This window comes from Lissotriton helveticus, chromosome 8, assembly GCF_964261635.1.
Source record: "Lissotriton helveticus chromosome 8, aLisHel1.1, whole genome shotgun sequence".
NCBI classification, from domain to species: domain Eukaryota; kingdom Metazoa; phylum Chordata; class Amphibia; order Caudata; family Salamandridae; genus Lissotriton; species Lissotriton helveticus.
This window is the reverse complement of record NC_136069.1, coordinates 143,688,968-143,713,065: the sequence shown is the minus strand read 5'-3', so window position 1 is coordinate 143,713,065 and position 24,098 is coordinate 143,688,968. Positions and strand designations below refer to the sequence as shown.

The 24,098-nt window shown below is 48.7% G+C and overlaps 1 protein-coding gene across 3 annotated transcripts in view; it reads right to left on the bottom strand.

Annotated features, from left to right (window-relative positions):
- Positions 1-3,326: 3,326 nt before the first annotated feature.
- Positions 3,327-24,098, bottom strand: part of LOC144772433 (apovitellenin-1-like) — a 44,944-nt gene continuing 24,172 nt past the window's right edge. Inside the window, exons 3-5 of one of the 3 annotated variants that reach the window (XM_078656750.1) lie at positions 20,007-20,158; positions 11,257-11,419; positions 3,327-8,580 (exon numbers count right to left, since the gene is read on the bottom strand). In XM_078656750.1, coding sequence (XP_078512876.1) covers positions 8,427-8,580; positions 11,257-11,419; positions 20,007-20,037 — 348 coding nt within the window. In that variant the 5' untranslated portion in view covers positions 20,038-20,158 and the 3' untranslated portion in view covers positions 3,327-8,426. The remainder of the gene's footprint in view (positions 8,581-11,256; positions 11,420-20,006; positions 20,159-24,098) is intronic. The other 2 variants (XM_078656751.1, XM_078656749.1) reach the window with 2 other exon arrangements.

Genomic DNA, 24,098 nt, shown 5'->3' with positions numbered 1-24,098 from the left:
ATGGTAAGGGGTTTCCTGGGGACAAATTGCTCCTCATTAGTCCTCTGAAAGGATGTTGGCATTGGGGACTACTTTCCCTCTATTCAGATTCCTGTATTAGTTTGTAGGTTGTGTAATTGGTCTAGGGGAAGAGTTAGTGACACGGTGACATATCCTGCTAATTCTGTCCCTCCATTATCAGGCTTTCAGTGCTATCAAGTGGTTGGCAGTGATAGCTATGAGACAGGAAAGGTAGCATGATATGCAATGAGTGATAGGATATGGCAAGTGAAACTATAAGAGGAAATTGAGAATACGGAGTGAACAAAGATGAATTATATGGGAGAATGTAACAGTGATAGGAGAGGTGGGCAGTGATGGGACAAGGTGACCTTAAGAGGAGAAGGGCACAGAAGAGGAGATGCGGACAATGACAGACTGAGGGGATGTGGATATGGTGTAAGAGAGGTTGACTGTGCAGAGAGATTAGGGGCAGGGACAGTAAGAGGTGTTCAGTCACAGTAAGAGCTGGTAAAGTGGCTGGATAGGTAGATGGTGTTGGGAGAGGGACAGGTTTGCGAGATTTGGGGGTGACATGGATTGTAACAGGAAAGGTGTACCATGACACTAGATGAGGCAGTGACTGGAGGTTGGTCCATGAGGGGCATTTGGCAGGAGGGAGAAGGGGCAACATAAACAGGAGTACATAAAGAAAATAGCAGTGAGACAAGAGTTAGGACCCAGTTCAGTTCTTGGAATGCTGCAGTACAATCCGAAGTGTGCAAACAATAAACTTCCTCTCCTTTCACACCATCTGCACTTCCAAACATTTTATCCTGTCCCGTACGTACATTAGAGATGGGAGGGGCCCCACGCAAAAACTTTTCAATGGCAGATCAGCAGTACTTTAAAAACAAAACAAGTCAGCACCACTCTCCTTGTTGTGCCTCGCATTCTTCATGCCAAGTCTGGGCATCGCTCATAGAAAAACTCTGGGCAGTCTCCAATGCAGAGTGCTCACCAAGACCAACCAATGGGGCAGTGTTTGCGGTTATATGCATTTAATGGTACTCCATTATTAGGAAAAACAGTACCTTAGGCAGTTGTTGAGACTCCTCAATCAACCCCTTCATGGTCTTTGCACAAGGAGATGGGCCTCAAGATTTTTTAACACTTCACTAAACTAGCCCTGTTGCTGCTGTGGGTATCGCTCTGAGGTACAAACTCGCAGCAACGTTAAACTGACAAACCCTGTCTAAGTATCCTTATCTGTCTAATAGTCACAGATTTTGGTTAATTGTAAAAGGGATGCATGGTATAGGATCTGTTGTTACAGCTCCCAGATATATTTGGAAAAATGAAGAACAGTTGCAAATGTATACAATGATGCAATATTAATTGGTATACGCCTTTGTTTAGAGCATATTTGCCTCTGAAAACAAGGGCATGGGTTGATCCTTATTTAAGATAAGTAAAAAAGCCTTAATAATGTCTCTTTTTAATAAGACTGTGTGTCATCCATCATATGGAATCATTTCCCAATGGGTGGCCATTGTTGTCCTACTAGAAGGTTACAATGCAAACTTACATGCACTCTCTTCATTTTTAATTTTACTTGCCCATGGATAAGCATTGTAGTGTTCCACTGTCAAGCGGTGTGACATTTAGAAGCTGTAGTAGACATGAATTATTGTATTTTTTTCTAGCTCAGAAGTCTACTGATTAGCTGTGGTGTGGATATATATTTGGTATCAGCAGTGACATATAGGAACTCTTCCAGATGTAGTTGGATCATGTGTTTTGAGTAAACGTTGAGCATAGTTGAATATGTAGATGAGGTAATTGTGTGCCAAATGAATGAAATTAGAAAATGAAAATTATGTTTATTTTTGCAGCAAAACAAAATAAAAAATATCAGTTGATATTTCTGTGACTTTTTTACTTTGTGTGCAGTGATATTTTCTTTGGCCATCAAATTAATAGTTTTAGCAATTACTTCTGAAAAGAATAACTGTGATACACTGTAATAAAGATATCATTATTATTACAATTGGTAGTTTTGTAATTGTAGCAGCAGCAATAGTGTGATCTATTGGCTGAAGTGCCGGTAGCCAATCAGATCTCAGCATGAGATCTGCTGGATTTGCAGAGGTTCCATGTCCCTAGATATACACATTTGTTTATCTTTAATATTTAAAAAACTCCTGAACGGATTTACACCTAATAACAAAAAGCACGCTTTCTGGACCAAGAGCTAGCAGTCTGCCAAATTTGTTGTTATTCTGTCCAGCGGTTCGGGTTGTAGTTTTGTTCAAAATCCCTATGGGGAATTGCTTGGGGGAAATGCATTCTGGGACCTCACTTTTCTCAGCCCCGCTTGATGAATCATCCCAAAACTTTCAAGAAAGCAGCTACAGTGATTGGCAATCTAGTTTTGACATTTCGCGAGGATTCGTCAAACAACACCACAGTTATTGACTACAAATGTTAGTAAAAACACTCCGCCTACTGCCAGCAGAGCTGAGTTTACTGACTTGCTCACCACTCACCGCTAGAATTAGTTTCTTGGGGCCAGTTTCTGCAGTTTGGCTCTAGGCAGGCAGCTTTACATTTTTCCTGTCATGCGGACATAAACATGAGCGTAAGTACTGCCTACAGGAACTTTACTGCAGTGCCAGAGCCCGGGAGGGGGAGTATAGTTTGATGGCTGGCGCTTCATCAGTATTCAACATTTTCCACTGATGAGCCTGTTCTGCCCTCCTTCTCTTCTGCTCTCAGCCTGCTGGGGCAGTAGGGTGCATGTGCGCCCATCATCTTGTCTCCCTCTCCTCCTGCCTGAAGGCAGCCATGGGTAGCAGCAAACTTCAAGACTGCATCTCAAAGTGCTGACCCTGCCTGCTCCTGGCTCCACAGCCAGGCCATGACACCAATGGCAGGGGCTCCCCAGCATACTATGCTGGGCACTCTTTTTGCACACGCAGCCTGCTCCCTTTTATCTAGGAACAGAGGTGAGTGTTTTCTGCCTGTCAATGCACTGTCCTCTTCACCCTTCCATCAGCTGATGGCTATTTTACCCAGTGTGAGAAGGTGGCTCTATATATACTGGACAATAAGGCAGTACAGTGTGTATAGAGTCCACAAACCACAAAGGTTTAACAGGGTTAAAGTCAGAACTGACCTTACTCTCCAAAGTGGTAGCTTGGTCGAGCAGTAAGGCAGTACCAGAGGACAGTGTAAAGCATTTGTTGTACACACTGTCAGCAAAATATTTCATACACTCAAGAACTGAACTCCGGGCCAATTATTATTATATCCTTAGATATAGTTGTTTTATTTTTAGAACCGACAGTTATAAAAATATACTTTTCACATTATGAGCACTCTCAGGTAAATACTTTGCAGAGGACCAACAAGTTTGTACACACAATATTCACAGGTTAGCTAATAGCAATACAGTTCTGAAACACACTCTAGCATTGAGCTCAATGGTTTTTCATAGGAAAGTACAGTTGATTACTTTATGGATTACTTTGGTAGTTCCAGGACTAGATCTTGGATTCAGTCCTGGGGTCTAAGCTGAAACCAGATTAGCAAAAACGTTTTAGTTACAGGGATGATTTTTCCTGAATATAAAGCTGTTTTAAAAGTTCACACTTAGAAACTTTTCGAGGTGATTCTCACAATGTTATTCAATGGGAGGAAATTCAGGTTACAGGTAAAGTACGATCGCGTTACTTTTGTAACCCAGCACTAGTCTCCTAGGGCCAGCAATGGGGGCTTAACTCAAAACAGGTAGGTAATTGCGTTTCAGTATGTCGTACGATTTTTAAAGAATATGTGCAGTTTTCAAAAGTAGACACTTAGAAGAAATGTCATAGAAAAGCAGACAATGGGTTCCTATGGAGAAAATACATGTTATTAGTAAACCCACTATGGATTACTTTTGTGGTTCAGTACTTGCCTGAAAGGTACAGTACTGGCTTCTCTCCTGATCACAGGTGAGTATTTTCAAATTCGGACTTTGGCTGATTTTATAGGAATATTTTCAGTTTTCAAAACTTCACACTTAGAAAATTTTCGAGTCAAAAATGGGTCAATGTTATCCAATGGCAGGTAAGTGAATTACCGGTTTCCAGGGGAGTACTTGGTTGGTGAAGTTAGGGTTCTGGGCATAGACTCAGGGGTCCCCCAGGGTCAGGTGAGTACAGTTAGTTCAGTCCCAGCGGCGCAGGGGCGGCCGGGTGCAGAGGTAGGTAGGCCCAATGTTATCCAATGAGGGAAAGGGGGCCTTCGGTTGGTGGCTGCTGGCTAGCAGGCCACGCGGCTATGGGAGCTGGGCTCCTGGTCACTTGCTCTAGGCAAGGGGGGAAGTAGGATAGGGCAAAGAGGTCACAGCCAGCGGCACTCGGGCGGCTGGGTGCAGGGTGCTTTTGAGCCGTCGGGCGCTCAATGTTATCCAACGAGGATCTTGAAAAAGGAACAAAGGCTGCAGGCTCGGGGACGGTGACTCTCCAGGGGCGACCAGCACTTTGAGAGGTAAGTTGGGATGTTGGAGCACAGGTAGGTACCCCAAAGGGAGGTACAGGGGGCTGTAGGGCGCCGGGTGCAGGGGTGTCTTTGAGTGTCGGAAAAGCTTACCCTCGGCTGGTCTGCAGGCATCAGCTGGTTCGTCGAGGAGGGTCTTTGGGCACTGGAATTTGGGTCCCAGTCGCCGGGGGGAAGTCCTCGTGGTCTTGGTTCGGGTTGGCCCGGCCCGGGCTCGGCTGGTGCAGAGTGGGCTGGTCCGGAGCTTCCTGGTGGGCTCCAGGTGGGTTGTTGCAGCAGAGCCTCTGCAGATGGGAGTCCCAATCGTCGAGAGGGTCAAGGCAGGCAGGTCCTCTGGGTGTCCCAAGGTTGCTGTCCGCGGAGGTCGCCGGGTTTAGGCAGGAGCAGGTTCCAGTATCAACATGCCGGTAGGACTGGGGCCAAGTCAGTTGTTGTTGTCCTGTTGTTAGCAGCTGCACGGCGGGTCTTCTTCTTCTTGATCTTCTTTCTTCTTTTTGATATCGGGATCTAAGGAAGGAAGGTTCAGGGAGCCCCTAAATACTGAATTTAGGGGCGTTACAGGTAGGGCAAGGGCAGGGACCAATGGGTCCCTGTCCTGGGGTGAGTACACCCCCTAGCCTGCTCCTCTCCTGTGGGAGGGGGGCAGGAGCCTAGCTGGGATTGGGCAGGACTCCCCATCTACAAGATGGCCGGGGTCCGGGGTCGTGCTTCACCTCGCCTCCTCACCTGAGGGGTGGAGTGGGCACAGGCTGCCCCCCCCCCCCTTCCTGACGTAGTTTTTCCCACCAGTCTTCCCGCCAGGGTGGGTGTAGGCCTGGGGGGGGCCTGGTTGCTGGGTACAGCAAATGGTCTGGAGAAGCTCTCAGAGGCGGTATGCCTTTGAAGCTTCCCCCTGTCTATCTAGGGGGAGGAGACATATCACCTCGCCCAGGATGGGCATTGTTGCAGGCCCAGGAGAGCGGGGGGCTCTCCACCCAGGGGTCCAGCAACATGTCTGCTGTGTGGCAGCCTCTGCAGCCACTCAGCCCAGATGTGGATTGTAGGTTCGGGTTTTGGAGGGCATCTCTAAGATGCCCTCTCGTGCATTTTACATTAAATCCCACACTGGCATCAGTGCGGGTTTAATGTGCTGAGAAGTTTGGTACCAAACCTGTCAGTCTTCAGTGTAGCCATTATGGTGCTGTGGAGTTCGTAATGACGAACTCCCAGCACCATATACTCTTAAATGGCATCACTGCACTTACAGTGCCCAGGAATGGCCCTGGGTACTGTAGGGGCACAGGGCTCATGCTCCTGTGCCCTCACCTCTGGCATAGGGCACCCAGCTAGAGGTTTGACAGAAGTATGCCAGGGCAGTGGGTTCTGTGGGCATGGCACACAGGGATGTGTGCCATGTCGACTCTTCCTTTGGTTCTGTACTTAGGCACTCAGCCTGCAAAGGCAGTGTGTGGGTACCAGGGTACAGGGTCCCTGGGGGTGGCACATTAAGTGCTGCAGCCCTCAGAGGTCTTCTCTAGTCACCATGCCCTGAGTACCTAGGGTACCATTTACTAGGGGCTGACAGGTGGCCAGAGATGCCAATTGGGTGTTTTGTTTCAGCATAGCTTTTCTTTGTAGGGAAGGAACACAGGCCCTGGGTACCTGGTTGGCAGGGACACAGGGCACACTCAGTCAAAGTACATCAGCAGTTCAGAAAAAAGTGGGAGCATACCAAGGCAAGAAAGATGGCACTTTCTCACACCCAGACTTCCCATTCATGGTACACAGTTTCTGCTTTTTCATCCTTCCATGTTTACACTGTCTGTCCCATCAACCACACCCAGCTGCTGCTCTTGTGCAGTTCATCTGCTCACCACCCTCTTGAACTTTCAGCATATCCGCCCTTCCTCCGGAGGACAGCCTGCCAGCTGCACACTCTTTGGCTTCAGCCATGTGTGATGAGCCCCACCCCTGCAGCATACAGGATAGATGTGGATGCTGGCTCCAGGTGTTTGCCTGAGCTGTGCACATCCATTCAGCTTGTAAATGGCCTTGACCATCGCTACAGCTCCATGCAGCGCTCTCAGAGGTGACAAGTTCCGCGGATTTCATCAGTCACTTCTCCCAGTGTGACAAGAAGGAGAGGGAAGGGTGCGACCCTCAGTTGAGCAGACACTGAAGTCCTGGCTCTGCCTGACATGGGCTTGCAGTGCTTCTGAAACCCAGCACATTCTGCCCTTTCTTGGGAAAGGTGTGCTGGAGTTGGGGGGCTTGGGAGGAGCGCCACTGACACATGCCTGCAGATATGAGCCGGAGCAAACGGTGTGCTTTAGCTGCAAGAACTTGAAAATTCACTAATTTGCGGCAAAAATAGAAAACGAAAACAAGCTCGGTATTCCGTGCTTGCTATTAATCAAGCACCCAGGTGAGCCAGGTCCCAGGGGCGTGCCAATGTTTATTAAAAATATGATGGGAGCACACCTGGCCATCTTCCTAAGGCCTTTTTATGCCCGGGAACCACCACCTCCCTGGTGCCAAAAAAACATATAGGTGGACCACACAGGCCCCTCCTCGTCCCCTGGGACCACCACCTCCTCAGGGCTGTATTTACAAAAAGGAGGAAGGCCTCACAGACACCCCGTCTAGGGCTTTTAAAAAAAAACAGTGGACATTATCCTCCCCGGGGCTAATTAAATCGAAATGTAGGGGACCACCACCTACCCAGGGCCAATTGTTTTAGAAAAAATAGGGATGTTGTCAGAACGGCCCCCTCTGCCATATACCGTTTTGGGGACCACCACTTCCCAGCAAGCTGGCCCCAGCACAAAAAAAGGAAGGGGGCCACGCAGCCTGCCTTCTGGAGCCATAAATAACCTGGGGACCTCCACACCAGAGGGCCGGCTCCTGCTATGTCCCGGGGTGCCCAAACCTGGGACATGGCTGTGTGCTTCAAAGCAAACACTCTGCTTCCAGCATGTGGGAGCTGTCAAACTGCTCCCGCTTAATGGAAGCAGAGTTTTAATCTCTTTCCCAGCCCGCATACATGTGGACAGGGAAAGAGATTAAAATATTGCTCTCATATGCAGGGAGCTGCATTTGTAGCAGTTCCCTGCGTGTAACAGCAATGCCGTCTCCTGCAGGAGGTGGGGAGCCGGCTGGGACTACGGGAACCTCACGGTCCCATAGCAGACTTGGTGCCATGGGTGGGACCGGGGCACCCAGGGACACATGGCTGGCCCCCAGGGAATCAGCCCAGGGAGGGGGCTGAGCAGCCTCCCTCCTTCATCTGCTTACACAAGTTCACTCTTGATATTTCTGGTAAGCCATGGCAATTTATCATTTTCTCCTGTTCCCTCCCTAGTAAGAAAAAGCACATAAATAAGTATGTGCATCATTATATAATGGATAACTTTATTCCAGATGTATGACCCAATCGACAGGAGCTAATATGTGCTATTAATAGCACAATTGCTCACAGCGGATGTTTTAAAGTTGCATTCATCAATGTAGATATATTAAGATTTGTGGTCATAAGCTGATTGTTAAACTTACATAGCTCATTTTTACGCACACGTTCTTGCAAAATGCAATTTGATATTGTATTTTAAAAAAGGGTGACTCAGAAGTACTATAAATGGCATGCCTGAAAACACAGATGATCAATCTAGAGGTTTGTCAAAGTCTCTCATTGATTGGCCCCTCAATGTACAACTTTTACCAATGGGTACACTTGGTTCTGAGCTGTTTCATACTCTGCTCCATTCTTCTTCTTGTGTTTATGCATCCAAATGCAAATAATTGTAGGCTTGTGATAAAAATCAAATCAATTTCACTCATTTTACTGTGACGATGTGAAGCATGACTGACAAAGACAATGCTACTATGTACGCCTCTTCCACTGAGACAGAAGATTTGGGCCAGCTCTAATTCTGTATATTCTCCTTCTGTTCGAGATGCTCGGGCTCCTCTTGTTCCTTATTTGCTTTTTGCTTCATTTTTTCCCATTTAGAACTTATGCCTTTTTGAAGTTCTTCAATACCCCGGCTGATGGCGGCAGTTTTTTCTATCAGAGAGTTCCTGTAAAAAGAAGAGAGCCCATGACAGCCTTTAGCAAATGTGCCAGAGAAAGAATATGCAGCTATTCTGAGAGAAAATGGTATATTGCAATGAGTGACACTGGTACATAGCATAGTTAGAAGATGAACATCTCCTGTATACGATCTAGTTTCAAAAATTCAGTCCAAACTTCCAAATAAAAATGAGAGCTCTATGTTGAGAATTCAATATATTTGACTAATAAACGTTTTATTGAAAAGTCATTACACATACCTGCATTGATTTCCTGATGGAAAAAGAGTGTCATATATTAGCATGAAATGCAGCATATTCATATTTCTGTTAAAGCTTCCATCTGGATGAAGAACTAAACCTCACTATAAGAACACTATAGGAGTTCCTAATAAATGGCCTCAAATCATGGAGCCCTTCCGAAATTAAAGGTTAACCACTAAAAACAGGGTGGTATATTATCAAGAACAATGATAAAATTATCGCCGCTTTAGCGGCAGGAAACTGCAGCTAAAACGGCGATATTGGGCTTGATAATATGCCCTTGTGAATTCCCATAGCAGCCCAGGTTAACACCAGAACCTGGGCTACTATGGGAATTCACAAGGACATATTATCAAGCCCAATATCGCCGTTTTAGCGGTAGTTTCCTGCCGCTAAAGCGGACATAATTTTATCGCTGTTCTTGATAATATGCACCAGAGTTCGATATAAACTACTTGAAATTGGTGTTTAAGTCTATCTGTAGCACAGTTGCCAACTATCTCTCCCAAACTCTGACCCAGTAAACCTCTTCATTTTGACCGTGAATACCAGAATTTCAAAAATGTGCAAGAGGCAATTTCAGTTACTCCAGATGGCATCATCTTATGAGGGTAGAAAATTCTCATACCCAAGAGTCTGAGACAAGAAGTTTTTGAACTCGCCCATGAGGGACTCAGTGCGGTTGTTAATAACAAAAGAGCTTTACGGGACTGAGTGTGGTTCCCCCATCTTGAAGAAAGAAAGAGTTGAAAATGAGTTAAAGGCCTGTCATTTATGTCATCTAAGACAGCGTCACACCCATTAAACATTTCTGATCTCCAAAGCATGCATGGGAGAATATTTGTATTGAATTCTTTGGACCCCTTGACAACGGCCACTGAGGGTTGTAACCAGTAAAGGACACATGGTGACTTCTCACCATTTTCGAAAGTCAATTACGCAAGATTCTTCACATTTTAACCACCTACCTTGACCTTCACCAACTCTAGATGTCAGGAGTGAGACTAATCCACCTGAGAGTCCAGAGCGCCAGATGACTGTACAGATGTCTCTGTCACCAGTGTCAGTCATAGACCCTTCTACCATATCTCCTTAGCCTCACATGACCAGATCTGGGCTATTGATTCGAGCACCAAAACAACAATTGAAGAGTTGTTATGTCTATATTTATTGATGGCACTTTTTATTTTACAAAGGGGGAGATGTAGGTGCATACACCGTTGTTATGCATCCAAGCACTTTATAAATGCTTATTATTATTATTATTATTTACAAGCCCCTATAGCTACAGTAACATCACTTTTAGTGATGTTTCTGTGGCGATAAACTCTTCACCTTATTTACAAGGCAGTGTAAAGCCACGTAAAGTGACTCAACGCTGCCTTGTAAATAAGCCACCTCTTTCATGCTACACTTATCATGAAATGGGCAGGCTATGGGTGTTGCGGTGGGCGTTCCCCTACAACACGCATTGATTTTGTCACTGCCCCTTATTTACAAGAGTGGTGTAAATAGGAGGCAGCACCAAAATTAAGCCAAGGGAAAACCTGGTCTTAACATGGCGAAACGAAGAGAAATGCTTTATTACTCCTCATTTTTGCTCTTTTTTATGTGTTGCATTGTGCAGCAGACATAGAAGCAGCAAATTGCCATGAATGATTGTTTTTGTGCAGGAAGGTGTTCCTTCCTGCACATAAACGATCATTTAAAAAAAATTACGATTAGCAACTTATATGTGTTCTGCACAATGCAGCACACGTCAGAAGGTACAAATCATCATTCTGGATTGTATATGTGCAGGTAGGGACACCTTTCTGCACATAAGCAATCATTCCCTCAATGCAGGCACCTTTCCACTATGGTGCAAGGGTGCCTGCAGTGGTGCTAGGCGGTGAATCTAGTGCCAGCGCAGAGAGAAACGCAGGGGTGCATCGTATTATCGTAAATACGGCGGATACCCGCCTTTCTAAAGTGACAGAGCGCAGCAATTTAGAAGCTAACCTGATCACCACCACTTTCTTATACATATGCCCCGTAGTGACTTCTGAGTTAGAGATCAAGGGACCCTTTTGCTTCCTGACGTACTCTGTAGAACAGTGACTTAAGTGTGTGGGTCATAGAATTCATGATATAGAATGTTTAGTTCACGATTACATGCTGATGAATGAAGACTTGTAATACCAAGCTGCGTGGGTGGCGTAATTGTTTACAAGTACCCAGGCTGGGGGAAGACGCTACATGTGAGAGTCAAAGTAAAGGTCAAACGGCGTATGATGGCACTTCCACTGCCCTGGCATTTTGGTGAATTGACGCCCATGAACTAGGTTCTATCAAAGAGTGCTTGTTTGTATTACCACCACACATACACAAGTATTCATATGCATGGATATAAAAAAAGAAGAGTGACTTAACATACTCTACCTTATCTCCAGAAGTATTGGAGTTTGAGCGATGTCTGCAAGGACTTCCCCAGTTTTTGGAGAGATGTTGTTAATAAATTCATAGGTATAAAATAGTATTGCATCAGGGATGATTAGCCAGTCACGCCGTACATGTCTCTTAGAGATGGCCTTCGCATCCAAGCCTGTGGTGGAGTATGAGGGGAAAAGGACATGGTAGAGAGCCCATGTGTGTGGAAGATAAAAGATTGTGATGAAGGACATGGTAGAAGAGATTGGAGCGAGATAAGAGCAGAGGACAATGAGAGGGTGTGAGGAGAGAATGGGACGGATGAGAGCGGTAGAGAGAGAAAAAAGAGTGTGAGAGAGGCAGAGACAAACAAAAGATATAGAGAAAAGAAGAGAGAGTATAGAAGGGTGGGAAAAAGGAGAGCGAGATGGTTAGTAACATTTAATCTGTAATCGCTGTAGTAAATCAGCAGTACAGTACCAAAATGGTGACTCCCAGAAAGCTGATATCTACCAGAGAGATTCGTAGCCATGTTCTAAATCTCATACATACATGTCACATATAACTGCACATCGTATCTTTAATACCTGTATGTGAACTTGAGTACTAATCTAGCTCTGTAAATCTGCCTGCCCAGAGATATGCTGGGAAACTGCCTGAGAATACTTTTTGGCGGGGTCAACAAATAGATACAACGAGTTCTGTGTGCTGCTACAAGTGTACAGGTTCCAGCCCCTTACCTTTTATAGGTAGGCAATCTTCACATACGAATGTTTTTTTTATAGCGTGGACTAAACCCAGCGGTGACAGAAAGGCCAAATTAACAGTTAGAGGCAAGAGAGAGAGCGCTCACATTACGGAAGAGTACAAAACTGAATAAGGCAATTATAATATCGGGATCTGTAATGTGAGTCAGCACTATCTAATACAGCCACATAAGTAGAAAACACGGTACCGTACCTTAAACACGATGGGCCTCATTTAGGAAAAGTGACGCATCGCTGCGTGCAAACAACGATGCGTCACTTTTCACTGCGCCCTCCTTGCACCACCAATGATGCGTCATATTTACAGTATGACGCATCATTGCATAAGGAGTCACAGATACATCAGTATTTCTGACGTATCTGTATGGCGCAAAAGTGGCGCATTGCTGGAGTGTGTCACAAAAGTGACCCAACTCCAGCAATGTATCCTTTCACATGGGGCAAGCCCCATGTGAAAGGGCCTGCGTCAGTCTTACGCCTGCTGTGAGACAGGCGTAAGAAATTGACACATTTGTGTCCTAGAAGTGGCGCAGTGAAATCACATAGATTTCACTGCGTCACTTCTATGACCCTTTCTTGCGTCAATACGCCCCCTTGCATACATTATACCTGGCGCAGGTATAATGTGACGCAGGGCTTTACAAAGTGACGCATCTACCTAGATGCGTCACTTTGTAAATATGGCGCAACAAGGTGCATTTTTTACGCCACTGGTGCGTCACAAAAAGTGACGCACCAGCGGCGTAAAAGTGACGCATAGCCTCATAAATGAGGCCCGATATACATAAAGTGAAAATTCCGAAGGCATTTGTTGGAGAGTCTAGGCTTTCCAGAATAGAGGTTTTTGTCCTGGTACATGCTCTTAAATTGAGGGGTGGAGATGAGCTAAAGGACTCCTAATTACTATTTAAGTGAGTCATAAAACAGCATTCTGTCTTATGACTCTAGGAGCGCACCGGAAGATGGATTTCTCCTATACCTTTGATGTTTTTGGAATGAATTGATTTCGAGCAAGGCACTTCTCGTTGGCCACCTCGATGTTCAGTTTTTGGTTTAGATAGGTTGGGGAGCCAGAGTTAAGACCCTAGTGTGAAATAAAGGTTGGCATACAAACACTTGACCCTGGAGTTACTAACGTTTCAGGTAACGCAGCAAAGTAAGGGCAGTTGTTTTATTTTCTAAGTGCAGGAATGCACGGTATTTACAACAATACAGCACAATCTTGTACTCACTCCTGCGCCGGTCCATCATCTCCTTGTATTTGCTTTGTACGCCCTAAATTGGTAGGGTATGCCCTGACGTGGGTCCCTTGCTCATTGAGCATCTGTATTCAAGCTAGCCTGGCTGATATGGGGTGTTACCCTGAAACCAGTCTCATGATGCTTGTTTCCGGTCCAGGGAAGACCTGGCTTGCAGTTCGGGCTGGACTGTTCCCATGAGGCACAGGGTCAAGACTGATTTACAGAGGAGGAGCTTAGCGCGCACCCAAGATGTCCGCGTGAGCTCAGGGCTCCCGGACCTTCGCCACCTCCACCGACTATCCTGTACCCTATCCTGACTTAGAGGACCGGTTATTATTGGCACGGCCCTGCTGATCGTTTATCCGTTTTCGGACTTCGATTCGGACTTCGGGAGCCGAAGATATGGACTCTCGAACTTTTCCGGCCTGCTCCATGGTGCTGCCCCGGGTTCGGTTTCTCTGCCAGCCGGACAGTAATTGAATAACAACGGATCATGCGACCCTCCCTTGCCCGGTCGTCTACTTTCAGTTTCGTTTCTTGGGCTTAGACCTATCTGACTTTGTCTCGCTCGCCCTGGCTTGCTGCTTTCGACCTACCCGCGCCTCAACAACTGGTGATTCAGCCTCCTGTTACTCTTCACCTGGTGATAGGTCCCCATCTTATTTTCCACATTGCAGCGGGCGCATCGAGTCTAGCCATTTTTACTAGGTCTCAAACTACCCTTCGGGGCGCACGAACTAAGATGGCCGCCAAGCCTGAGGGTGAGAAACGCAAGACCAGACCGGCAATGCAAGGGGGCTCCGTGCAATCAAATGTCATGGACAGGTATACCCTCGCTAAGGGCTCTCCGGGCGGATCGACTAAATCCCCGGCCAACGTTGGAGAAGAATCCCCGATGGACGAAGATCTGTTGTTGAGGGACGTCATGGGCGCCATTGCCGGGATGAAGGCCACACTGGGTCAACAGTATGATGCCCTGGCCCACAAGTTGGATACGGTCGCTATCGACGTTACCCTGATCAGGGCTGATCTTGCGAAAACCAATGAAATGGTCAAATCCCTCGATCTAAAGACGTCTAGCCTTGTTACTGACGTCGCCGATTTGCAGGCAGAGGACGGTAATTTGCGCGCCGCCCGTGACTATCTCACTCGACGCTTGGACGATTTTGAGGGCCGAGCGAGACGGAACAACGTCCGTTTGGTTGGTGTCCCGGAGACATCGGAAGCATCCTCGGTGGACCTGCTGGTGGAAGATCTGGTCCTGAATCACCTGGCACCCAAGGGCCTCAGCAAGTTTTTTGCTGTAGAACGTGCACACAGGATCCCGGGTGGCCCGCCTAAGCAGGGAGCCACTCCGCGTCCCATCATTGCTCGTATCTTTAACTTTCGGGACAGGGATGCGATCCTGCAAGCGTCACACCTCTCTGGTCCTACGGCTTATGAGAACACTACTGTCAGCTTCTATCCGGACTTTACCCAGCAGGTTCAGTAACAGCGACTAGGGTTCCAGGGGGTGAAAAAGAGGCTGAGGACTAGAGACAAGAAATATGCTATGCTTTTCCCGGCCTGGCTACGTGTGGTGTACAATGAACGCACATTTTTCTTTGATCATCCAGGGGCGGCAAGTGACTGGCTGGACACGCTGCCTCCGGGACCAGATCATCCTGCACACTCTGGACACTCCGGTGGAGCGGGGGGCGGACCGGTGGAGCTGGAATAGGGGGCGGAATCGGCTCCCGGTCCGTCGTATTGACTCTCGGCTGTGGTCTGGTGTTATACCACTATTGCTTGCTACTGTGCATCTTACTGGGGTGTGAGTGGGGGGGTGGGTGAGTCTTCCTCCTCTGGGGTTCTTCTCGTAGAATAGTTGTATGTTAGGGCGACAGGCACACTGCAAGTTGGGGTGGCTTTTGAGTCTTACGCAGGGGTGCGGGGTGGGGGGTGTGTTGTACGGGGTCTCTTGGGGGGTTGGGGGGTTGTGGTTTACGTTTCATTGTTTTCTTCAAGGCATAGTATCGATGATCTCCTGTTGTACAGTGTCGCGTGGGGTGGGGATGGGGTTGATCTTTGGGATGGGGTAGGGGACTTAAGTTACTGTGTTGGAACGTTAATGGGTTGGGGGATAGGATCAAGCGGGGCGTGGTGTTGCAGTTGTTGCGACGTTTGTCCCCTGACGTGGTTTTGCTTCAGGAGACGCACTTGCTTGGCAATACGTGCCATGCCATGACTAGGCGTGGCTATCGTCTCATGGCGCACTCAGGTTTCACTTCTGGCTCCAGGGGGGTGGGCATTTTGGTTCATAACTCCCTCCCTCTTGCTGTTGACGACATCATCCTTGATGATAGGGGACGGTACGCCGCCATTGTGGGGCGCTGGTAGGGGAGGGTTATTACCCTGCTCTCCGTATATGTGCCGCCGGGTCTCCAGACTACTACCTATGCGGATCTGGGAAGAGTGATCTTGGGAGTCCCCGAGGGTCTACTTGTAGTGGGCGGGGATTTCAACTCTGTAGTGTCGGGGATGTGTGATCGCTACTCCCCCCCCCCCGTGAAATTGCGAAGTCACAATCCTGGCTGGGGGACTTCCTGGAGGCTCTAGGGCTCACCGACTGCTGGCGCCTGCTTCATCCTGTAAGCTTGCAGTATACATTCCACTCTGGGGCCCACGGCAGTCTTTCGAGACTTGACTATGTGCTGATGCCCTCCTCCCAGGCCTCCTCCATAAGGGAGGTGAAGCATCTAGCTAGGGGTATCTCGGGCCATTCCCCACTTTGGTTGGTAGTGGACGCTCGCTTGGGGTCGGAGGGCAGAGTGGCCCCGATAAACCCCTGGTATCTCCGCGATCCCAAGGTCAGGAACTCATTAAAACGATTGACCAATACTTTGCTGAAAACGTGGGTTCTGTGTCCTCCTCTGTCATGTTGTGGGAAGCGTATAAAACTGTTATTCGGGGCCAGGCCCTCTCCTTGATTGGCGATGTTAAGAGGTGTAGGCGGGAGGAGGTTGTCCGACTTGAGCATGATATTACTGTTCTTGAGGGGGAGTTGGAGTCTGTGGTCACCCCGGAGAGGCTGCACCTTTTGGGTCTAAAACAACTCGAGTACAGGGCGATGGTGACAGATGCGGCGAAGGAGATGAGCAGAGAACAGCAGGGACGTTTGTATGATATGGGGGATAAGGCGGGGAAATTGCTCGCTTGGCTGGATAAGAGAGAATGTGCGAGTCGAGTGGTCCCTGTGATTGTGGATGTGAATGACGTGAGTATCACCGACCCTGCTGATATTGTTCAATGTTTCGCTGACTATTTCAGGGGAGTGTACTCCCCTGTATCTGATAGACCTGAGCAGGACTCCCACTTGCTCCTGCGCGATATCTCGCTGCCGCGTTTGTCCGACCCTGAAAGGGATCTCCTAGAGGCTCTGCCTACAGTTGATGAGGTCGCGACCGCCATCCGCTCGGTGCGCTCGGGGAAGGCCTGGGGCCCTAATGGACTCCCTATAGAGCTTTACAAGCTCCGTCCAGATGTGATAGCACCGTATCTGCGGTCGATGTTTTTAGAATCACTGGAGGTAGGCTCCCTCCCTCCTGATCAAAGATTGGCTTCCATAGTGGTGATTCACAAGGACGGCAAGCCACGTGACTGCTGCGCCTCCTTTAGGCCCATATCCTTGATTAACGCTGAACCGAAGATCCTGGCCAAAGTGCTTGCTAACCGCTTGGTCACTGTCATAAGCGATCTGGTTCATCCGGACCAATCCGGATTCATACCCCATCGCAACACGGCACTGAATCTCCGGCGCTTGCATGGAGTCCTCGCGCGGGCGGCGACTCTGCGAGAGCTGGCCGTCTTGGCGTCTCTAGACGCCACCATGGCGTTTGATACGTTGGAGTGGCCATATCTTTGGGCGGTTCTCTCTAAATTCGGCTTCGGCCCTACCTTCATTGCCTGGGTGAAACTGCTCTACACTGACCCCTTAGCCCAAGTGGTGGTAAACGGTCGTGTCTCGGCCTCCTTTGCTCTCGGAAGGGGAACGCGCCAGGGCTGCCCCTTGTCTCCTCTCTTGTTTGCCCTTGCTTTGGAGCCACTGGCGGCATGGCTGAGATGGGAACCGTCCTTGAGGGGCATTAGATGGAACCCGGAGTTTGAAGATCGCGTATCCTTATACGCAGAGGATATACTCCGGTATCTAACGTCGCCTCGGAAATCGTTGATTGTCCTTTTTGACACCTTGACTTCTTTCCGTACAAATCCGGTCTTGTCATTAACTGGTCGAAGTCTTGCGTCTATGTTCTCCACGGTGAGGCTCCTCTCCTGCCTCGTGGATGTCCTATCTCGGTGGTGCGGGAGGGCTTTAAGTACTTGGGGATTTTTATCACCTTGGACCCTGTGCTTCGTTATGAACGCAATTTGTTGCCCCCTCTCCAGCGCCTCCGTGCTGAGGTGACTGCGTGGGGTAGGCTCCCTCTCTCCTCTGGGACGGGCGGCGTTGTTTAAGATGATGTCGCTCCCCCGGTTCCTTTATGCGCTGCAAAATACACTTGATATTGTGCCTGCCCGCTACTTCCGGGAGATTAAAAGCCTACAGAGACAGTTGATATGGGGGGGCCGTTCTCGTATCTCTCTTGCGAAGCTGACGCTCCCGTGGTACGACGGGGATATTGCGCTCCCGGACATCCGCCGCTACTATTGGGCATCTCAGCTGGGGGCCATCAACCACGGCACTTACGGTCCTTTGCCGAACCCGGCGTTTGAGATGGATAGATGGCTGCTACCCGGTGGAGACTATAACAGGGCTCTGTACGCGAGATCTGTTGGCAAATCTCTCACGTGCCCCACTAGGACGGCAGTACGGGTGTGGTATCGCGCTACAGCGGCCCTGGGCTGGGCTGATAGGCCGACTCGTGCTACCCCGCTTTATGCGTCGGAAAAACTTGGATCCCTCTGGAAGTCGAAGGGTTTCGATAAGTGGGATGTGATCGGTATCAGCAGGGTGAATGATGTGTGGATCAAGGGTAGAATCAAGACGTTTGAGGAGCTGAAAGTGGAGTATGACTTGACTGATAGAGAATCCTTTCGGTATGCGCAAATTCGACATGCGGTTTTGTCCGTCTTTCCCCTGGGCTCGGATATTCCGGAGGCGTCCCCGCTTGAAGATCGGATACTGGATGGGCATGTCCCTGATGGCACGATCTCGCTCCTTTACAAAAAATTGATCAATACCAGAACCGACTTACTGAGTAACCTTCGAGAGGTATGGACTGGGGACGGTCTGGAACTCGATGACGAGGATTGGCAGGCTGCGATCTCTTCCCCGAAGGAAGTGGCTATCCCGGCGCGCCTCCGGTTTGTCCAGCTCAAAATTCTTCATAGGGTTTACGTGACTGGTCCGCAACTGGTGCGCATGGGATTCTCTGTGGATGGTCTGTGCAGGCGTGGTTGTGGTTTGGTGGGCACGTTTCTCCATATCATTTGGGAATGTCCTATGGTGATGCGCTATTGGACTCGCGTGCACGAAGTTATGAGTGAGGTCACGGGTGTGCAATCGATGCCAGAGGCGAGACGGTGTCTGTTGAATGTCTGGGAGCCGAATGATTATGACCTGGCGCAGCTTCGATGGGTGACCTTGGGTAATATGATTGCCAAGAGAGACATTGCTCAGTTATGGGGTGCCCAGAGGCCGCCGACAGTTCTGGTGTGCCAACAAAACATGGACTGGTGCATGTTTAGGGAAAAGACAGTGTATGTTTCCCGTGGCACGCCCCGCAAATGGGGGGAAATCTGGAATCATTGGAACGCATACCGTGGTGATATATGTACTCCCCCCCGTTCAGAATTGGACACTGACCCGTCATCCCCCCGGCCTGATGTTTCCTCCATGGGAATCTAGATGTCTTGCTTATTCCTGGTCTCATCCCCCCTCCCCAATCTCACCACATGTTTCTGGTATTTGATTTGAAAATGTACCCCCCCTCCCCCGGCACCGAGCTGACGCATTTGTAATGTACTGCCTTGTTTTTTGTTTTGTTTTCTATATTTCTATGTTTTTTGTTATTTGAATTCAATAAAAAGATTTAAAAAAAAAAGACTGATTTACATATAGCTGGGACCGTACTGGGGTATTGAAGTGAGCTAAAGAACGATTATGGATTCAACCCAGATCTGTGAATGAGGGTGAGTCTCTGAAAGGTTTCAGAGCTCCGTCCATCATCTCAGTGTGTTTCCTTTGGGTGCAAAAAAAATAGCCTAGTGCCAACGCAGGCACCTTTGCATTATGGTGCGAGCGAGCCTGCATTGCAGGGATGATTGTTGTGCAGGAAGGGACGCCTTCCTGCACAACAACAGTCATCAATGGTGTTTTGCTCCTTTTATGTGTGCTGCAAAATGCAGCACACATAGTAAGAGCAAAAAATGAGGAGAAATAAAAGTATTTTACATTGTTGCGCCACTCTTGCCTCCCCTGGGAAGGAATACGTTTTTGGTGCTGTATCAGATTTACCGATCTTGGAGCAGTGTCAAAAACCAATGGGTGTTGCATGGAAATGCCCAGAGTAACACCCATTGTACACCCCTTTGACGGAGAAAGCGTACATGTTCTCTCTTTCACGTGAGGAGTGTGGAACCCTGTGCCTAGTGCGTTCCACATTCCACCTAAGGTGATGGAGTTCTTGGGCGGTCAGTTGGTGACTGGCTGGCTAGGGATGAGCCACACTTTCACCACAGGCAGATACTTATATTTAAATAAAGTTTTACTTACCTACTTCACCTTTGAAGAGTCGTCCTTTCATCCTCCAAGATTTAGCGACAAGTTGGCCAGCACTCCTGCAGTGGGAAGTGGCTCCGGACCTGCACACAAGGCCATCTCTTGAAATTAAGTCCGGGGGTTCCCACGGCGTCCAAGACGAGCTGCTGATACAAAACGCCAATTGTCGGTGGGTCATTCAGCCCTTTCTTTTTGAGAAAATTGGCGTGGGTAGGGCAATCTTGGCGAAGCGCAAGTACCTTGGCAGTTAACAGTTACAACTTGCCCAAGACATCGCACGGGCACGTTGCTCACGTCATCGTGCTCAAAACTGTACAAGCCTCACAATCTTATGAAAGCATGTAAGACAATCTTGAATGGTGTCTTTGTATTCACTTCATTGTATGCCTCACTTCTTCAGTAGAACAAGCCCTACAACCCTAAGAAATCATGAAAAACATCGGCAGCCATCTTGGAAGAGTGTTTTCATACACACAGTGTCAATGGTTATTTCTTCGATGCTCAAGGCATTCCTGTGAGAAACGAGCCGACTTTACTTCTTCGGTTACTCACACCCCTAACAGCATTTATTCAACGGTGAGCCACAACGAATTAGATCACAACCTGGTGGGCAACAACTGCGGTTTTAACATTGTTTCAACAGTGAGCCATTTCAGTTTCACCTAATGTGAGTGCTGTGGTGAGCAATGACTACAGTTCTTTGTGATTTCAAAGCTCTTTACTCACAACGGTGAATCAGTTCAACAATGATTGACACACTTTGGGACCCATTAGGATGGCGGGCGGATTGCACCACTAGGCCGGCGGCAGCCACCGCTGGCCCGGCGGGAGCTATTCGCCCACCATCCATACCTAAAAGACCCCCGCCATAATAGGATGGCTGGGGGGTCCACGGCGAACGGAAAGACCGTCCGCCGCTTTCCCGCCGGTCCACTTGTCGACCGGGCGCAAAACATGTTTACTATGGTGGCAGTGTCTGCAAGACACCGCCATCCATATTAGGGTGATGACGGAGATCAGCCTGGAAAGGCATGCAGTCTTTGCTTTTGGGGGCCTGTTTCAGGCCAGCCACGGTGTTGGGGGGTAGGGGGTGCACTTGGGGGATACCTGTGGTACCCCCCCCTACATTGGCATGGACAAGGTGGCAGGCACCGGGCGGTGCCTGTCACCTTGGGCATGCCAATGCACAAAATGCATTCCCAGCATTGTGACGGGCAGTGCTGTGAGCCTCGCTCGCCACAATGCTGGGAATAGGGGATGCCACCGCCTCGGCGGTGGTGGCACCGTTATTGCAGGTGTGGGACCACCGCACACCTGGCGGACGGTTCCACATACTGTTACGGTGGCAGGCGGACTTTGTCCGTCCACCATCGTATTTATGCCCCTTGTCTTTGAAACTGTTTTATGCCTTCAGTGAGCAACTTGTATGTGCGTCTGATCAGTAACCATACTTATATTTCTCAGTACTATTTCCCTACAGATTTGTTATTACTACGTGATTTCAGCATACTTTCTACTTCCAACTTGTCTCATACCCAGAGCCTTTTAGTGTCTTTAATTATGCAGACATAGAGGAGGAGCCAAGACGGCGGCCAAAATGGCCGCATAGCTGCCCGGCTCCGCAACTCGCCCTCGCCTTTCGCCCCATCCTGGCACTGATCCTGCATCCCGGTCGCGGCTCACTCCGGCTGAACACCTCTGGAGTGCGGCGCTGTTATTCCGGCTCGGAATCTGCTCCTGACGGCCGAGATCCATCGCCCCATCCTCTCCGGCCCTGGTACTGATTTGGCCGGGACCTTGCGTGACGTGGCGGCCGATGCGCGGCTGAACAACAGCGGCCCCGAGAGGCCATCTTTGCCCGGTGAGCCGGCCCGGGACTTTCGATTGTAGCGGCCTGAAGTGACGGCTTTGGGATTGCATCAACGCCCCAGAATAGCCTGCCAACGACTTGCGCCTTCGCATGCCACTGCTTGCACACTCGGCTGCACTTGCCACCGCACGGAACGACTCTACCTCACTCCACGCACTGCCGGCGACCGATGGCTGTACTCATAGTGTGGCTCTGAGTGAGCAATCGACTATGCCCGGCGAGTGCTTTACAATGCGGTGGGTGTTTTCTGTTCCCGTATGTGCCTGGTGAGAACTGCGTGGTGGACGGCGCTTGCCTTCCTGGCGGTTGGTGAGGCTTGCTTCTTCCCCGGGTCTGGGGTTCCTCGCTGGAGCGGCTCACCGCACTGACCGGTACTGGGGTGATGGCACTTACAACGCGAGATGTCCTGCGGGCCCTCGCAGAGCTGCATTCCGAATTGCGGAGTCGTTTGCAGCCCGGCGATGATTTGCGGAGAATGGCGCTGTGTTCAATGGCGGACGGCCATCTTGCTGATCCGGAGCCCGAAATTCCCTGGTGTGCTGACGCTGAGGGACCCCTGAACGTGGATCAGTCTGATTGTGGAATTGGTGGGACCTGCAGCCGAGCCTCTATGTTTGTGGATGTTATCACCTGCCACTCGGCGTTTATATCTCCTGACCGCCCCTACTTTGTTTTTGCGACGGCCAGTGTGTTACGGAGTTGCACGATCTCTTTCCCTTCATTTCGTCTCTTTGCTGCTGCTTTGACTCCGAACGTGTCTGTGGACTCATCGAACCTGCTTCCTTACATCGTGCGGCGCCTTACTACCTTGACCCGGACTGGACAGGGCTGAACTTGTACTTTTTTACGTCTTCATTGGATTCTCTGATGCCGGATTGATACATAGTTTGTGGGTGTGACTTTGAGTGACCGGGATGACTCTATGTTGTTTGCCCTCCATCATGGTGGGCTCCTTGTTCGTCAGGATGGGTGGGTGGGGGCGTACTTGGGGCCGGAGCGGGGGCCCTCCTCCTATTTTCCCTTTTTCGGGTTTTCTGGGGCGACAGGCGTGCCTATGGGGGGGGGGGGCCGTGGCCTTCCGCTGCATGCTGGGTGGGGGGTAGGGGTGGGGTGTGTTTCATGTTTCTCTTTGTCTCTATGGCCCACTTTTCTTCCCTTTTCTTTCTTTCCTCTTTTAATAACTCTTTCTTCATGATCTTATGATTGTAGTCGGGGTTTCGATTCCTCGAATGGATGATTATCTGTGTCCCCCCTTTTTTTTTTGTTATGTGATCCTGTTCATATTACTCGCTTAGTGGGTGGGTTACTGTGCCTTGATGTACTGCTCTCGGACTTATATCCTTTTGTCATGTTTGCATTGCTGCGCTGCATTGAAGGCTGTCGTTTCTACATGTGTATTGCATAGTGCATGATTTCGTAACGTTGCATTTATTCGGACTCTCCAATTTTTGAACTAGACTCCTTCATATCCTGTAACACTGCTGACGATTCTGATTTTGCACCTGCTTTTTGTTGCCTCGTTGCTGGAGTCTATGACATCCCTGTTCTGTGTTGCACGATGATTTGGCCCCTGAATGTTATTTCATTGCCTTCTGACCTTTATTCGCTTTGCATATGATTTTATCATGATTAGCGTATTTTTAGCTAATCCTCTGATTGCGACTTTTGATATGGTTTGTACATCTGTTGGGTTCCTTGCCCCCTCTTCGTATATTATGGTTCACATGGTAACTGCTCCTCTTCATTTATAACCTTTAAAATTAACCTGATTTCTCCTGTGCTCGACGGTCACCTTTTTATATGTGTCATTTTGACCACTGGCGGGTTTTTCTCTAGTGACTGCTGAGCCATTCTATTGTAATTTTGTGCTGCGCATTGATTTTGAGGCCGGCCGGGTCGGTTGTAGGCCTCTGTATGTACGCTTTTGTGTTTCAATAAAGGTTTAAAAAAAATAAAATAAAATAAATAAATTATGCAGACATAAGCAGCAATCATCTCCCCTCCTCTTTTTTTATCTTCTTCTGGTCCACTTGCTATTGAGTGGGATGATTGGTTATTCATCTTTGAAAACTCTTTGGAGGCTCTGGATGGTACTGAGTTCAGTGCTTCTAGGAAAAAAGCACTTTTATTGAATAATTTAGGCAAGGAAGATCGACGCATCTTCTAATACTTACCTACAGCCACCTTACCCAATAGTGATCCCATTGAAGATGTAT